The 17,949-nt window shown below is 36.5% G+C and overlaps 1 protein-coding gene, 2 long non-coding RNA genes and 1 pseudogene across 7 annotated transcripts in view; 1 reads left to right on the top strand and 3 right to left on the bottom strand.

Moving 5' to 3' along the window:
- The window catches only part of LOC116298277 (uncharacterized), a 40,405-nt gene extending 30,023 nt beyond the window's left edge, over positions 1 to 10,382 (top strand). Inside the window, exons 1-7 of one of the 4 annotated variants that reach the window (XR_016121103.1) lie at positions 5,847 to 6,059; positions 8,289 to 8,408; positions 8,536 to 8,612; positions 8,748 to 8,802; positions 9,028 to 9,075; positions 9,172 to 9,214; positions 9,312 to 10,382. This is a non-coding gene — a long non-coding RNA (uncharacterized LOC116298277). Of the gene's footprint in view, positions 1 to 5,846; positions 6,060 to 8,288; positions 8,409 to 8,535; positions 8,707 to 8,747; positions 8,803 to 9,027; positions 9,076 to 9,171; positions 9,215 to 9,311 lie in introns of those variants that run through there. The other 3 variants (XR_016121102.1, XR_016121106.1, XR_016121104.1) reach the window with 3 other exon arrangements.
- Positions 10,383 to 10,660: 278 nt separating this feature from the next.
- On the bottom strand, positions 10,661 to 15,458 carry LOC148907221 (uncharacterized). Its single transcript, XM_089036820.1, is given in 5 exon segments — positions 10,661 to 10,909; positions 13,228 to 13,234; positions 13,648 to 13,819; positions 14,988 to 15,043; positions 15,353 to 15,458. Coding segments are annotated over 5 exon segments (555 nt in total). The 5' UTR covers positions 15,424 to 15,458.
- Positions 10,671 to 13,646, bottom strand: LOC116289046 (uncharacterized). Of its 2 annotated transcripts, XR_016121042.1 has the most exons (3): positions 12,646 to 13,646; positions 12,194 to 12,528; positions 10,671 to 10,758 (listed from the first exon to the last, which is right to left on the bottom strand). It is a non-coding gene; the product is annotated as an uncharacterized LOC116289046 (long non-coding RNA). The 2 variants fall into 2 exon arrangements; XR_016121041.1 differs by lacking the exon at positions 10,671 to 10,758 and having other exon boundaries at positions 11,974 to 12,528.
- A 1,395-nt stretch (positions 15,459 to 16,853) lies between the features above and the next one.
- On the bottom strand, positions 16,854 to 17,912 carry LOC148907220 (uncharacterized; annotated as a pseudogene).
- Between the last annotated feature and the right edge of the window lie 37 nt (positions 17,913 to 17,949).

Raw genomic sequence — 17,949 nt, 5'->3', positions numbered from 1 at the left:
AAATATACTGTAAAAAGGAAAACATAGTTCTCGCGTAAAGAATAAAACTTTTATGTGAATAGCAAGGCAAGAGAAACACTGAAAACTTTAGACACGAACAAGTAACTGGTAAGTGTTGTGTGACAACATTGTAAACCAAGAAAAGTCGCCAAGCATATCTTAAAGATGTGTGACACAGTAAATATATATATAAAAAAAAGTAAACAAAGCGACTGCTGTTCAGTAAAGAAAGAGAAACATTACGAATATGAGTATGATATAATATGACTGGCGGCAGTGAAAAAACAAATTCCAACTGGCAACTAGAAACCACTCAGCTCACAGAATTTTGGGAATCGCAGTAATGTAATGTTAAAACCTTGGTACGAACCTAGTTTCGAATTAAATGATAAAAATATCAATTAAATTGGAAGAACTCTAGGTACATTATAGACTACAATGTAATGCAAATTTAAAATAATGACTTACCATTCAACTTGATATTGTTTGCTGCCAATATTAAGGCCTTTTTCGGTCAACAGATGAATTTTCTCAAAAGTCGATTAAGAGTTGTAGGAGGATATCGGCCACCAGATTTGTTAACGATCTCTCCAATGAACTTTGTCATCCATAAGTTTAAACGTTCAGGCGACATTTCAGTTATCTTCATTGTGAGATCTTGAATTCTTTGAATATTGTTACATGGAAACCCAAAACATTCTTTTTTCTGCCCCCTTATTCGAATGACACTTTTGCCATTCTTTAAAAATCTTTAGGCTCCATTTTGTACTATTTCTGGTGTTTTTAAGCATTGTATCTTCCAGCCACAATTTCTCTTTTTCATTCTTTGGCTTTCAAAAGCGAGACATTTCGAAACTTGCTACAAACTGTCTGCATCGATCCTTTGCTACATACTAATATTGTATTCATACAAAAACCTTGTTCACTTTTCCCAAAGGGATGTACTTTCCACCCGTATTTTCACTATCTAAATAATTTTAAACCAATATTCGTGACAATGTCGTATGGGATATACATTCACTCACCTTCGGCTGGTGATTGTATGTCCCATGCAACATTGCCACTCGTATTGTAAATATTACTTGGTATGGTAGGTGTCTCTCTTTGCTTTTTCATGTTCTGCAATTCTTTTTTCTTTTGTGGCTGCTGCTGTTCGGTCTGCTTTAGTTAGGTGGTTTGCGATTTGCTGTTCTGCGTCAGTTTGCTTATTTTCTGTGTGTTGCTGATTTGTGATTTGTTCTTTTGCTCTGGTTGCAATTGGCTGGTCTTCTGTGATTTAGTGGTTTGTTGTTTTTTGCTGGTCTGTGGTTGACTGGTTTGCTGCAGTTGGCTGGTCTGCTGCAGTTGGCTAGTTTGCTGCAGTTGGCTGGTCTGCTGCGGCTGACTGCTTTGCTGTGGTGTGATGGTTTGCTGCTGTTTGGTGTGCTTCTTTTTTCTTGATTTATGCGATGTTCTCCTAAAAATGCGTCAAAACATGCAATAAAAAAGATTATATACTCTACTGTAATAAAAAGATATAACTAGCTAAAAACTAGTGTGAGCTGCGTCGGTGTTTCTAATGAAACAGTAATGATGAAAAGGTAAATTATACACCGTGAAAAGATGAAACAACTTACTGACGTTTCGGACGCTAGTCCTTCGTCGGAGTACTCCGACGAAGGACTAGCGTCCGAAACGTCAGTAAGTTGTTTCATCTTTTCACGGTGTATAATTTACCTTTTCATCATTACTCTACTGTAAGCGAACTGTAAATTCGTATTATTTTGATACTCACCAAGTCGAATACTTCTATCTCGTTATTACGACAAGGTTGGTCCAGCTACCCTTTTATATCCAATTATGATTAATTGGTGATCGATTAGTTGGTTGTTTTCGTGACCTCATTTTGTATGAGGCTCCAAGCTTCGTAACCACACGATTATACAATGAAAACGGACAATATTTGTCTTTATATGCTCCTCACGTCTCGTCCGATGTTGTAGACCTTAGGAAGTCAACCTACAGGGCTTCGTCAACTAAAGTGAACGTGATGAATGTGAACGTGAATGTGAATCTATGAAGGCTAGATGGTATGAACTGGTTGCATGGCATAATGTTAAACACTCAACACACTGCACAGATTCGTTTTCTGCCGAGGTGGTCTGGGTGCCACTTAAGGAATGGGGTTACCAGATTGAATGATCACAAGAATGAACACCTAACCCCCATGCCATAAATTATGGCACCCTGAAGTAAAACAAAACAATAACAAAATAACAAAAACGAGATAAATTAATGTCATTTTAGCTGAAACGTTTTTAAATAAGTAAAAATAATAAATTGAAATAAACACAATTTAATTGCGTGTTTTCAAAATAATAACAATACCTTTGTAGTCGTTCGCCGCAAGTGTATGGGCAGGCAAGGATCAGAGATAGCACTCCTGCCGCAGGTGGATGTCTATGTTGGCAAATGGCAGATAACCCTGACAGTGTTGGTAAGACACCAAGCGTGATATTTGTGCTGTAGCGCTCAAATGAATACAATACAGTATGAAATTGACACTTGGTCCCTTAGATGGACTTCCAGCCTACAAAGGGGACCAGTCCACTCAGTGTGGCCTCTTCGCATCCTCATTTCCCTCTGTGGTGCTGCAACAGACTAGCAGGTTATCTATTAACCCGCTGTGGTTGATTCAACTAATCTTTAATCAAGTCACCATGCTAGGACTGACAGATTTCGAATGTTGTTGTTCGCTATTTTTTTCTACGTAAAAGAGTTATATTCTTTATATTTCCTTCTCATTAAATCGTTCTCGAGAAATGTAACAATACCGTTTTATGCTTCGGACTTGAATAAAGACAAGTAGCTTCTATTACAGAATTTATGTAAAGTCTACTAGTAATTCAGGACTACTTCTACATGTATAATATCAGGCGACAAACTGATTGAAAGACGTATCCCTGAAAAGCCGGCCAGGATAAGAAGCAAAGTAATGTTACGCATAATGCATCCTTTTTGTTAGACAACAGCTCTCAAAGCTGCAGCTGTATATCGACTGCTATTTTTAACTTAGAATTATTTATAGCAAAATAATTAAAGAAAGATAATTAATGCACATGGCATGAAACAAAAAATAAATATTGACATCTAAGCACAACACTAATGTGGAGGAGCACTGACATATTTAAGAGTGGATTCTTATGGGAAGGGAGTATCCACGAGTTCGCCATGTGGAAGTATCTATATCTAATGAGGGCCTATTCGCAATAGTGGCACATTTGTAGCAATAAAACCCTGAAAGTGACGTTACCGCACATGCACTATATAAGTCCCATCTAACTACGATCGCGCAATATATTCTCTGTAATCATTTATTTTCAATAATTTTGATTCTCTAGCGTGAACATGACCATCACATTCAATTCATAAACTGGAATAAAATTCGAGGCAATGTAAACTACCTTGAACTAAGCATAAAATAATAATAAAGAACTTGAAAATTTTGCAGTACTTACCATATACTGCAACAAAGGTTGTCGTCCACATTGTTGATAAAAATTTCAATTGGGTAACAAATAGCAAGAAAAATGTTGTTGGAGCTTTGATAATTCCAGTCTTACATCGACCGCTGTCTTTCGGAGTTTGTTTCGTTTCGGCCACGTGACACTACAAAGGAATCTCTAGCGCCCCAAGGGTGAATTGAAAATTTTAGTTTCCATTATCATTGCCTTTTAATATGAAAACATTTCGAGATAGAAATCACCAAAAGCATTAAAATTCTTAAATTCACTAGGGAAAAAGAGGTGATAAACCAGCAATAATCACCTGTCTCCTTTGACCCTTTTTTGAACAAGGAGTATTCTTTCTTGGCCATGCTACTTAGATTTTTCCGTTTGTCCTTAACTTCTTTTGCCGTCCTTTTTTCGTTTCCCACCGCATTCACGGCTTTCATAACTTCTAACCATGTTTGCTTTTTTTTGATTCGTGATCGTATTCGTAAATTTACTTTGCAAGACATCCTCTATTTTTAGTTCTACCTTTTCGGTCAAAATGACAATTTCCGTAGGAGAAAAATTAGATGTGCGCACTTTTTTCCCTTTTGTTTCCATTTTTCCGGTTTCCCCTGACAAAGCTGCCATTTTCAACACTGCAAGCCCCTGTTGCATTATGGGATGCTAATCATGGATTAAGTCACATATAATCCATGTTTAGCTAATCGGCCCTCTTATCCAGCTTTGAACAATGGGTTTTTAACCATGAATTAACTATCCCACGATTTAACCTGTATTAGTTTAATCGAGATTTTGAACAACCGACCCCTTCAATAGCATGCAGTATCGTACTTGTTTCATCTTCTTCCTGGTTGCTGCGTAAGTGATGAATATTTAAGTTATTTGACAAACATTCTTCCTTCGATGTGACGGCGGACGTCTTCTGTGCATCTTTCTTGCATTCGATGATATGCGATGCCTAGAAGGTTGATTAGACGTCCTTTGTTCACTTTAACAATAACAGCAACTGCTGAAATCTTCTACACTTCTGACGGATTAGTACCTTGATGTGCCTGGCGATTCCCCTTCTTTAGGGAATCAGAAAAATAGCCATCAAATACAACATGTACTTCACTGGCTTGGTATGACCTGCTGTCAATGATATCAACAAAATGGCTTTCTAGATCATGTCTTGTCTTGACCCAGGTTGGCTCGCCCAATGCTGGTGCCACTGCCATTGCATCTATGATGACAACTTGGTGTTTGCACAACAAAAAAACACAGCATTGTAGAGTCGTGCTGGCTTCCATGTCTTCAAATTAGCTTTTTTCATGGGGCTCAAACCACTCATAGTACTACCAGTAGCGATTCGTTCTTTAACAAATTGGTCAAAGAGGTCTTTACCAGTGTCCTCACGCTTCAGGATATCATCTTTAATGTCGTCAGGCATGGCCGCTTTCGTTCCGATGTTGACTAGATGACTTTTTTCCTCAAAAGGGTTTTGAGTCTTGATCACTTCCTTCAGTTTTTGGACGTTATCGTTATATCTGCAATAAAATGCCACCAGCCAAAAGGTTGGACTTAGTTATCTTGGTTTTCCAGATAGTGGATCATGTGAGGTATGACAAAGGATACAAATATACGGAATATGTTTACGAGGCGGTACATACAAAGGTTACATTATTTAAGAAATGATACTACATTTAGTATGTCACTTGAACAACCTACTAAAATACATATCTGTTGGTACTACGTGTCCCATACTTGATTTTTTATACCAAACTCATACGCATAGCGTAAGGTAAAGACTAGATAAACAGATAAATAACTTAGTAAATATGATTTTAACAAATAGGAAAAACTACGAAACATTAAACTGCAAAAACGATAAGAAATATATGGAAACGAATAATTTACATTTGTGTATGAAGGAACGGACTGCGAGCACCAACTAAGTATTTGCATAGAGGGCATATATAAGGCATACAAAAGCTCCTAAGGGACTAGACTAACAATGACGAAAATACTTAGACAGAAACGAGTGAAACAAAAGCTATAGAACACTTATATAAATAAATCTAGGACAAAGAAAACTACACTAAAAAATCGGCTTTTCAGATCTAACAATATCATACCTTATGAGAACTGCAGCGGTTAAGTCATGATGTCGCTTTGAAGTTGATTTTTCTACACCCACCATGATTTCTTCTTGTGTTGCGTGTCGACTGAGCTCTGGGGTGATGGCTGATGGCTGCTGTGTTAGACTTTTCAAGCCACCTTAAGGAAAGAGATCCCATATAAATTTTACAATTGTCACAAATGGTTTTATAATTGTCTACATTAATTTTTTTGTATTATTATTTTGTAAGCATCCACTGGTTTGCAGCAGCTTTCCTTAAGCTGAAGCCCACTGTACCTCCTTTCGTCTTAGTAATTCGATTGAATGTTTGCTCAATCGTTTGGTCGACTGTCACCTGGGAAAATCTATGATGGATAGTTCATTGGACTCCAAAATCACCATTGGCATGCATGTTGTGTGCTTCTGGATGGCTTTCTTGCAGTGTCATCAGCCAAGTAGACTGGAAGGTATCTTGCACAATTAGTGTGATCATATGCAAAGAAACGGGGTAGCATCTTTTTTGTACTTTCTAAATGCATATTCCAGTTGCAGACGCGTACCCAGTAGTTACCTTTTACCACTATGGATCGAGGAAGGAGGAAAAAACACTCCGAGGAAACACTTATCCACTTGAGGGACTTTTTAGAAATTAACAGGGTAGGGGATGGGAGTGTAAATGTCAAAGTTTATGTTGAAAATGATACGACCCTCCTCATCGGATAGGGATAAAATTTCTTTGCCCTCCCCTTTGACTTGGGGGAAAAAATGTTATGCCCCTCCTCCAGAGCACCAACTTTATTATTCCAGGTTTTAGCTATTTCAGAGCGCTAATATAGCAATATTGATACGATTAAAATTGTTTTTTTTTTTAAATCATACCGTTTTGTGTATTCTGACTACCATTCATATCCTAAGAGCTCATCACTTGACTGTCCTATCTCTTGCAAAACGATGTCTTAACCACTAGAATAGTTGGATAGTGACTCATCTTATTTCACTGTCATAATCATGATCAACTAGCTCTTCTACACAGAAAGGCCTTTGGTGTGTACTTTTTGCCAGTGATTGTAAATGTATTTATTACAAAAAGCCTGAGCGCTTTTGCTATTCTCCACATTGATTTCCCTCTGTTTGTGAGCTCGACATGTAGCCAATGAAGGCTACATAGAATAGGTGTGATATGTTCAGATTTACGATAGAAAGTCTGAGAAACTGGCTGCAGCATTCTGTACCAGTTGTAATTTTTGCAAAGAGGATTTAGGCAGAACATAAAGAAAGGCATTGCAGAAATCTAATTTAGAAGAGATGAATGCATGTATGAGTGTCTCACAAGCGTTAGCACTGTGTTTCCTAATTTCGCAGATGTTTCGTAAGTAAAAAAAACAGGATTTACACATTGATGCAATGTGGTGTTCAAGAGACATATTTTCATCGAATATAACACCAATATTGCGTGCTTTAGCAGCCATTGAGATGTTATGACCCGAGATTTCGTTTGAGGCAATAGGAGGCCTGGGACGATAAGAAGAACATAGTAAAAGCACTTCAGTCTTATTATTCTCAATTTTGTTAAACGTATTCTATATTTAATATTTTTGACTTCTGTTAAGTATTCCTCTTGTTTGAAATCCTTTTTGAATATTCTGTAAGTTCTGAATTTGTTTTTCTGTGAGCCCTTTCTTCCTGAATGATTGTGCATGTCAGCAAGCCAGATTTGAATTTCTTGATCCTCTATTCTTTGCTTGATAATTTTCATTATTTTTAGTATTTGATGTTCTGTTATTTCACTAATATTTTCTCTCCACATATAGCTAAAGCCTAATTTATCTAGTTGGGATTTTATTTTCTCTGTCCAGCTGGATTTGTTAGTGATGTCTGTTAGGCTATCTATAATTGTCATATCCCATAATTTTTGATATACTTTTGAAATGCTTGTATATATGCACAAATGGTCAAAGTTTACGCAAACCGCAGTATATCTATATATATACACACACAAAATTAATTTTAAAAAATCATATAAAGTAACATATATATGAAATAACAGAATGAAATAATTTTTAAAAATGTAAAGTAAAAAGAAAAGCGTGTACATAGTTCTGTTGAGGCGTTAATATATGACTTACTCTTCTATAGATAAGAAAGTTATTAAAAATATATACATATATAATCGTGTTTTTAAACACTCACATACCTACATATGTGTACCAAACCACAACAATGCTGCACCGAAATATACAATATAACTATCATGTGAACAACAGCTAAAGCTAGTAAATAGATATAAATTTACCTGGCTCTTTCTAGTTTTAAAAGCCATTCAATTGCATGTTGATTTACTGTAAACATTGGACAACTGGATGGCGTCAAGTCACCACTGCATGAAGTGGCTGTGCCAGCACCATAAAATCTTTTTGCGGCATCACCAAGGTCCTTTGGTTCTGTCGGATTATCCACAACAAAACCAAAGATTGTATATGTAGCAACTCGTCCACAAACCTAATATTGAAAATATTCCTCTTTCATAAGTATGTATGCGCATCAAAACCAGAAAATGTTATTAGCATTCACTAATAGCAATTACACTAGTTTATATTTATAATACTTTACTTAACCTCATGGAACTAAATATTCAGTACATGCTTAAACTGTAATTTCATAATACTAATGATTATATTAAATTTTGTTGCAACTAGGAAAGCAATCAGATCAGAGGCTCTGGTCCCCTTTAAAATGCTGCAACATATCAAAGAGCTGTTTGCTATTGAAGAGAAACTTTTTTTCAGAATCAAACCTGCAGGTGTTGGATGCATCAGGTATTAATTTAACAAAATTAATTTCGAGGCAGTTTTTAAGCATGTTATGCAACACTATTTGGGGTTAAAACTGATTTCAGAACTGATAAATAATTATGTACATTTGATGTTTGAACTTTGCCTACAGTAAGAGATGATGAGTAAGTAATGAGGAAACTGCAAGATTGGAAGAAGCTGAAATTCCAATGGCAATAGCAGGAAAGGGTACTGTAAGATTTGCACTTGATTGTGTAAGTTGCAAATCTCCTGAGTTAAAATTGTTTAATTTATTCAGCAGACTAATCCTTACCCAGCAATCATAAGTAACCAATCTATAAACAGTTTTCCTAATCACTGTAGGTGATGGCACTAGTCTTAGAAGCAAGAAACACAGAAAAGATCAGGAAGTTTAATGGTAAGTACTAATATATAGACATCTCATTCTAAAAAAAGCTATACATTATTATTGGTGATCATGCATTGTGCGTGATGGCATTGCAAGAAAGGAACAATGCGTAAATCAAGGGACCCAATGGAAGCAGAAATTAATGGTGCATGTCTACTTTGACTACTGGTCCGCAACATCCATTCCATTCTAAGTAAATTCAATTAAAGTAAATATTTTTATTTTTTATTTTAGATGATGATATTGCAAGTTAGAAACAGCTTATCCATCAGGGAATGCAATGTTAGTAGAAAAGTGCATGTCTACTTTGACTACTGGTCCGTGACATTCATTCCATTTTAAGTAAACTCAATTGTAGTAAACATTTTTTTCTTTTAGGTGAATTCAAGCGAGAAACAGCTTATCCATCAGGGAACCCAATGTAAGTAGATGTCTACTTTGACTGTTCTGGTCGGCCTCTTCATCACTTCTATTCCATGTAAATTTATTTAAATAATGTACATATTCTGTTACTGTAGGTGATGAACTTGCAAACAAAAAAACAGTAATTTGAACAGGGAGTCCAAGACCAATGTAAGTAGAAAAGAATAAAGTCAGCTTTTTACTAAAGTTTTACGTCAATAATAGAAGATCAGAATGGAAGATGAAGAAGGGCAAGAAGACCTAGACATAGGCACCTCAGATTTAGAAGAACAAGAAATAGATCTAGACCACCCAGAAGAGAATAATACCAATGCAAACTATGTTGAATGTTTCACGATTGTTGGTTCACTGTTCAGCTGAACCAGTGCCAAATAATATCCGTGATACAAAGGCTTTAAAATTTGAAGTTTATCACAATGGACAGTGGCATACCATGGGATATTGTGGGGTAAAAAAAAATCCCAATTTGAAGAGAGCTCTAGTAAGAAATAGTGTTGTTGACACTCAAAATGTTTACGATTCGCATATTCCAGTATAGAACTCATATCATTGTGCCCATGGTTGCACTTACTCAAGTCAGTTGGTGAAAGGTATTCACATTAAATAAAAGTGATATAGAGGATTTTCATGGCAGCCATGCTGTAGGAAAAAGCATAGAAATTTCCTCAATCTCTTGTCATGCAAACAGATTTCCTTATTCCTGCACTTAAACATGGTTGCTGTGAAAAACCAAAACAAGCTTGAAATAGAAGCCATTGCATGAGGGGGATTTTTTCATTTTTAATTTGTGTATAGCTGCTTGACTTTGAGTGGTTTTCATTAACAAACAAAGTGCATGTTTTAAAGTGTGCTACCTTGTCAGAATCAGGGCTTAAAATAATGGCCGGACATCGGACAATATCTGCAGAAAATTGGAACTCATCTGGTCCAATCTTTTCCTTGCCGGTCATTTTGAACAGTAACGTTGAGCCAGAAACATTATTTGACAGAGCTCAAAGTAATTTGGCTGGTCTTCATGACTTGAGACTTGCTGACCGTTATTTTAAGCCTTGAGAATGATAAAATAGGAATCAAAGTCTTTTGATACTCCCAGTAAATAATAGTCCACCCACAAGTTAAATTATGACTTCACGAGTTTTTGGTTAAAAAGGACAATAAAGAGAAACTCGTGCTTTAATGTGTCCCATGTATTTTTTTGTAATAGACTAGTGCAACATATTTACGAATTTTTTTTTTCTCTTCTCTTACAATCACTGATATTTACAATTAAGCTTATAAATAATTTTGAAACTCTTAAATGGTTTCACATAATCCAAATGCAAATATTCTAAAAACTTTAAGTTTAAGGGCAAATGGGGCTCTTGGCATCTTTCAGCTGAAGTATATGAATTGTAAATTTAAATAAATTTTGTTAGTGGTCTGCACTGTAACAAAACAGCAACAACTAAACAGTTCTGTTGTTTGGATTTGGTAAATCCGAAATAGGTCTGTGGATGCGCTGGCGAATGTTTGTTTGGTTTCCTGCTGGAAGGAAAGCACGACCTGCAACAACGATGGATACAACTTGGTGAGGAGGTATAACTGGGCCATTATCAAATGATTCATAGTTGTCGTTGTGGTCTTTGTACCTTTCATTTAGTGTCCAATAGTAGAAAGGCAGATCGGGTGCCATTCTCTTTTATTAATATATACTCTCATTGTTTTGAAGTATTCTTTATTTTTGATAATCTAAGTTTCTTAAAGCCGGGGAGGGTTTTGAATTCAGCAGGGAAGAGTGGGGCTGATGAATTAATTAAATGAAAACTGCGGACAGGTCATTATTGTGTGCACCGAGATGGGACAGGAGGTCATTATTTGTTGAAATAATGACCTCCTGTTCCATTTCGGTGGGCATAATGACCTGTCTGCAATTTAATTTTAAAATGTAGTTTACAAACAAAACATACATCAACAACAAAAAAACGTCTTTTAATGACCTTTCATTGTTTAGGATATTTCATTATAGTTGGCCATCATTATGCACATGAACAGTACTTAATTGTTATAAATTGTAATATTACAATTGCCACCACGTACATTCAGACATATTTTCCCCGTATTACTTTCAATCTCCGAAAACTTGGACTGCACGGCTGGAACTGCCGTTCTTTCACTACATTTGGTCCCTTGGCTAGCTTGCACAATACTGGAAACCTTAGCTAATTGATTGTCTGATACCCTTTTGTAGCTTTGCAAAGACTCGGATCTATGGCCAGTTACCCCCTTAATTAATTTGTCATCAACATTTTCTTGGAACAATCTAGTCGCAGCTGTTGCTCGTAAAGAATGATTTGTAAAAAAACCATCTACCCCAGTTTCCTTCATCATTGACTGAACTGCATTCTTCTGAACTACACATAAGTGTATTATGACCCAAAGGAACACTACAGTACCATAATTCTCCTTTCTTGTAATTTTGCAAAGGCTTTAAATAAAAAGCCTTTTCTAATGCATCTTTAGAACAACGCCTTATATAGGTCTTAACAATTTGCACCACACATCGCTCTGGACATTGGACATTAGCATATGCCCTACTAACTTTGGACGTTTACTTGCGATGTTTCAAACCACCTTGTATAGTTTTAGACACACCCTCCGAATAAAGCAAATATTCCCTCCCCTCGGAATCAGTATTGATTGAAAAATTACTTATGGTCAATTTCCTATGTTCATCCCCAGCCCTCATGCCAAAATTTAAACCTATTAAATAGAGGGCTGTTCTCAACAGAACTTTGGGACAACTATCGCCCAGAAATTTATTTTCCCAAAGATAATTTTCTATTTCTTCAGAAATTACTTGTGCCTGCTTGGGATGCAAGCCTAGCTTGTTATTGGTTGAAGTTTTCATTTCGATATCTAGTGATTTTCTTAGCTTTTCAAATGAAAAAAACTTAACTGCTCTCCCCTTCATTTCAAAATACTTCTGCAAACTACTCACCATCTCGTGCAATGTTTTGGCGGGATATCGTTCGCCTCCTTCCTTTCTAACTTCAGCGATGAATTGGCTAACAACGTCACTCAGGTCTTCGTCTTGCGTAATATCCAACAATTCTGTCGTCTTCTCCACTATTTCAGAAACCATAGACTTCTTATCTTTAGAAAAGTCACCGCTCTTTCACCACATTGCCCAATTTTGGTATAAACGGAAAGCCCACATGGCTTTACTCTTTGTATTAGTTGGAATCGACTCCTCTGCTAGTTCTACTAAATTCCTCTCTTGCATTTTCTTGAAACGACTTTGCTGAGGCTCTTCGACTTGCTCCTCTTCAATAGCTAAAAACAAAGAAGTAATTCATTTAGTTGAAAACATATTTACAAGCAGTTAAAAGTCAAGACAATAGCATCACATGAAATAATCAACAGAATCATCATACTTTTAAACAAACTCACTTTTTACAGTTAAAGACGAGTTCTCGTTTTCAAAACTGTCCACCAATTGCGATAGGATTGCATTGTCGTCCTTGTCGACCGCTAACATTTCGCAACAGCACTCTTCATACGTCTCCATCTCAGCAAAGTGAACCGTGAAGTGAACTCAATGAAATGCACATGTGAAAAGCCAAAGTTCGATTTTATAGTCAATTAATAGGAACGTGAATATGCAAAAGCTCAAAGCGTTTCATTGGTGTTTTGCGATATAGTGGAATTCCAACATATAATTTGAAGCTTTGTATACAAGTTCAATAGAACTCCTATACAAAGCGCATGGATTATTATGCTCACTTGAAACCAATAAGATTTCCGATTTATTGTGTGCTTTGTATATAGAAGTTCTAATGGAACAACGGGTTTAAAAAAGACACTCTAAACATAAACCATTAATTAGCCTGCTTATTGTAAAACACGAACAAAACAGTTTTGACAATTCGGTTTCTTTTCTTCGAAAACAATGAGAGTATATATTAAATAGGATAATGGTCTCCCTCTTCGGATTATTGAAAAAATCCTCAGAGCTCAACCATTATCCAATACATACTCTCTGAAATTCAATTAATGCATATAGAACAAGGGTTGCAATAACTAAAATACTTGATAAATTCCTTCTGCCGGTAACGGGATCAGGCTTTGTTTTTTGTCTACAAATTATTTGGTCAGTAACCCTTTTCTTTAAGTATTATTATCTATTACAATACTGTATTTACACATCTGAAGTCACTCATTGCCATTTTATCATTTGGTGTAGCAGCTCTGGAGTGTTCTTCAAAGCCAATAAATACCTTCATAAAAGTATCAATATAATCTGAAAAGCGTTTAAGAAATAAAAACAAATAAAATAAAGTAAAATGTTACCAAGTCAGGAAAATTACAATATTAGGCAACAACTAACAGACACGTTAGTAAAGTTCCAAAAAAGTGAAGAGAGGCATTCTTATGAACTTCTATTACATGTACCTGACAACATTTCTCCATGCATATTTGAACTGCTTTAAAGTGCAGACATTCCCCAACATTCTGTGCAATAAGCCAATCATGGCCTCTACATCATCTGTAGAGCCAGCTCTAGGGTGCTCCTCATACCCAAGAAGTCCATTCTGGCGTCTTCTGTACTCCAAATGTTCAATATGTAAGAGTTAGTTACCGAGAACGGAGGTAATAAGCCATATACATCCCGAGGGCCGCAGGCCCGAGGGATGTATATGGCTTATTGCCGACGTTCGAGATAACTAACTATTTTAGTTATCAATTAAGAAGGTTTTCTATAATATTCTGATGTTAGACTTTTAAGATAATGAAAATAAAAAGAATTTTAAAAATATTCGTGGTTCAGTTGGAAGTTTAGAATGTATACAAAAGGGTAAACATTTTCCACTTTGTTTTTATATTTCCCTTGTTGTCTATAGAGCATGAACAATGTGAGTTGATTATAAAGGGATTTACTAATGCCCTCTAGTCCCTACAGAGGTAATGTGGCACATAGTTTTAATGTTCTGGAAATCTATGATGCTAATTAAACAAAAGTGCAGATGATAATAAAAAACCATAGATTTTAGGGTTTCGTAATCACATGTGGCTGTATGGCAATGGAGTTGGAGAGTAGTGACGAAGAGGCAGTTTTTATAACGCCGAATACCTTTTCTCAGCATTCAAGCCCAATTTTCAATTTGCAGTTGCATGATTTTTTGTTTGATAATGCAAATTGTTTGGAAGTAGAAGCCAACATCGGAGAGAAAAATAATGAGTTAGAGATACAAGAACCGAAGCGGGACATTGCCGTTGTTTCCGATGCTGATCTACATCGCAGGAAAACAAGAAGAAATGTAGTGAAAAGGATGAGCAAAACCCAGTTTGTAAGAATTATTATTTTAAAAACTGTGTTGTAAACTTTAACACATAAACTATGAGCACTAGCAACGACTTGATAATGTAATGTTTAGAAAACATATCTCTATAGTTTTTTTGAATGTAAACATTAATTAGATTAGTTCTGTAGAATAGTATTATTCCCCAGATAGTTTACTCGTCAGGCAGCAGGGAAGAGCGGGGCTGATATGAATTAATCTGATTGGCTCATTATAAATTCAAGGTCAATATATAGTTATAAACCCGGTTTATAACTATATATTGACCTTCGATTCATAATGAGCCAATCAGATTAATTCATATCAGCCCCGCTCTTCCCTGCTGCATTTCAATTCCCTCCCCAGGCTTTAAGTTTGTCCATTGTTTATGAGGGTTGTAATAAAAATAAAGCCTTATGAATAACAAAGAAAACCGTGTCAATTGATAACTAATGGTGGTAACAACTATGACTGTTTCCCTTGAAAAGCCACAGATGCCTTGAACAGGTCTAAAATAAAACAAGAATGACTAACAAACACCTTGTTGGCTTGCTTCAGCAGTAGGGTCCATTCTTGGATACTTCCATCGTTAGGTGTAAAATCTAATAGCATGTAACATATTCCTTAGTATTTGGTGGTAGTCGGTGGTAAAGCAAAAGAATATACATAAATAAACAAAGCCACTAATTTGGAAATGTACTGGGATTTGGTCAATTTTTATGACATCTTAAATGCAATTGAGGCTAAGGCTGAGCAAAACAGAAATTAAAACCATAAAGATTAATAATTTTGATTTTATAAACTAATAGTTTACTTACCTATTATTTTCAATTGTTGAAAAGTCATAGCTGTTCACGTGCCAAGGCATCCACTCATCAAGCACCATCATTACATAGTTTTTCTTGCAACACTGAAGTTGAGAAAGCCCGCAGCCATCAGCAGCTTCATACCATCCAGCAACTGCACATACTTACTTTGCCTCTGTTTTGTAACCATTGTCATGCAAGAAGTTAGCAACCAAGAAGGATAACATTCTCTCAGCATCTTGGACTGACTGCTTGCGCTGTCCAATTTCCGACAAAAATATCTAGCTCGTTGTTACCCTTTTATAGGCGGCCTAATCCTGTGATTAAATTTAACGACGCTATAAAACGATAATTCCTTTCTTTGGTATCGTCACAAGTTTGTTATTTAATCAACTGTTTTGGTATTTTTAATTGAAATTTAGATTTCAGAATCATATGGGAAAAAAAGGTAGAATGCGCAGAATCCCCTTATTTGGCCTTTACTTATCAAATTAAAAGCCAGATACCTTAACCGCTCTTCATCTCTTACTTTGACTGCTGCGATTTTCGACAGGACCGTTCAACAAATTATTTATGGTTGCTTTCTTCTGGACTTTATCGTAGAAATGTCTAGCTCTTGAAATTTGCAAACATCCTGCAGCATCTGAATCGAGAACTTTTCAAATTTATAGTTAGTGGCCATGTCGCAAATGTTTTATGCATCAAACATAATTGGGTGGCAAATAGCTAATTCATACATGACATCATCGGCCAAGTCTTCGATTTCTTTTTCATTTCTCCTATCGCAGTGACATCTTTGATGTCGTCATCGTCGTTCTCCTCCTTCTCCTCTCCCTCTATGTCCTGCAGGTCTTTATTCGTTCGAAGAGTTTTCTTTTTGGCCAAGCATGAGAAAAAGCTGCTGATCTGTTGGGGAGTTAAGTAGTCTGTTTTTAAAAAAAACATAGAACCAACTAAGTTTCTAGCCTTCCTCATTGCCTGGGAGACACAATTTGTATCTGCTTTGATTCCTGTTTGTTCACCAACTACAAAGAATTTAGTTAGATAGTTTCTTTGCTCATCAGCGCATATTTTCCTTTTGGAACCAGAGGATTTCACCGCCCAGCCCAATGGTAATTGGCTGCAGTCTGGGGGATCTTGGAATCTTGGGATGGATTTTCCGTCAGTGCGTCACTCCCATGTTTCAGCTTTGTAGCATAAGACACCATGGCTTTGTCAAAGAGGGTTTCGTGTTCTAAAACGTATTTATGTTCACCAAAATCAAGATGACGTTGAAGAGATGAGAATCTCGGAAACTTTTTAATGCATCCCTCTTCAACACACGAAAACAAGTTTACAAGTCCAGTTGTTTCTATATCATATACTAGGAATAAAGTTTGCTCAGTCTGATCGTCAGGTAATAGTTCAATTTCTAAACTCTCGTCGTTAGTGCTTGTAAGGGTGCTGTTTGTTTTGAGAAATTCTTCTTGTGTAATGTTTGACACCAGGTCGTCCAAAGTGGCATGTGTCACGTTCATTTCTGTTTGAGCTTGCGAAAGACCCATCCCAGTTTTGTAGTTTCGTGAGCTTCCAAGGAGGTTTGTAGACGGGTACGTTTCTTTCGTCGCTCTCTTCGTGACCGTTTGTATTCTCTGCTACTTTTCCTTAATCGCTCAAGCTTTTTCTTCCTTTCCATCTTTCCCCCTGGCAGGTCCTTGTGTCTGTAGTTCTCAGGGTTGGAATGAAACCTGCACCACTGTTTGCACTTGCTGTGGTCTCCATACGCATGGGGCACAATGCTACACATATTTGTAAGAAGTGATTTGGGATCGCTTCTATTCTAGCTGATGCAGTTACCAAAGCACTTTTTGATATATTCGATCACGTTCGATGTCAGTCCTTTCACTTTGCTTTTAGATGAGTATAGCCTTGAACCAAGTGTTCGACATGCGTGGTTTTCAAATGACTTTCAGTGGAGCTGTCTTCATCGCCAACATAAGTTGATTATCTAACTCCACCCTTTTCAGCATCTGTGAAGAGCTGCACCGCAGCATTCCCCTCCATGCTCTTTGAAGAGCCCTCATGGTTCTTCCTGCAGTCATGCTCTGGTGGCTGTTTACCAAGACGGGAAGAATTTTGACAAATAAGACAAAGGGTGTTGCATATAGCGTAAGCTATACCCTTCTTTGTTTGCAGACCTATTACAGCACCCAAGCCAGGTGAGGTATTGTATGCTTTCGTTCGCTTTCTCCAGCCCATGTCATAACTAGCAGCAATATTACCTGGTGTTGACGATGTTGTATTGTCTTTGTTTGTAAGAATGTTATCAAGATTGGTGTGCTGAACACAACTTTCAATCTTGGTTCCAGCCTCTCTCTCTCTCTTTCGAATTTTTGTCAGTTAGCGTAGGTAGCCCCATTGTATTCAGTAGACTCTCATAATGAGTATGACCAACACCTGAATGTAGTATAGCAATACCTATAAAAAAAAGACAATTTACATAAATATTTGTGTCAAATTGATGTATCTATGAAATATATATTACACCGTTTCTGTGACCAATTGCAAATACAAATATTCTATATTATATTTTAAAGGCTTAAAAATATGTATCTTCTCCTGTCCTTGAG

This window comes from Actinia tenebrosa, unplaced genomic scaffold, assembly GCF_029948245.1.
Source record: "Actinia tenebrosa isolate PJP-AT-01 unplaced genomic scaffold, QUT_ActTen_1.0 PGA_scaffold4__44_contigs__length_22323623, whole genome shotgun sequence".
In the NCBI taxonomy this organism is placed as follows: domain Eukaryota; kingdom Metazoa; phylum Cnidaria; class Anthozoa; order Actiniaria; family Actiniidae; genus Actinia; species Actinia tenebrosa.
This window is presented reverse-complemented; position numbering and strand designations above follow the sequence as displayed.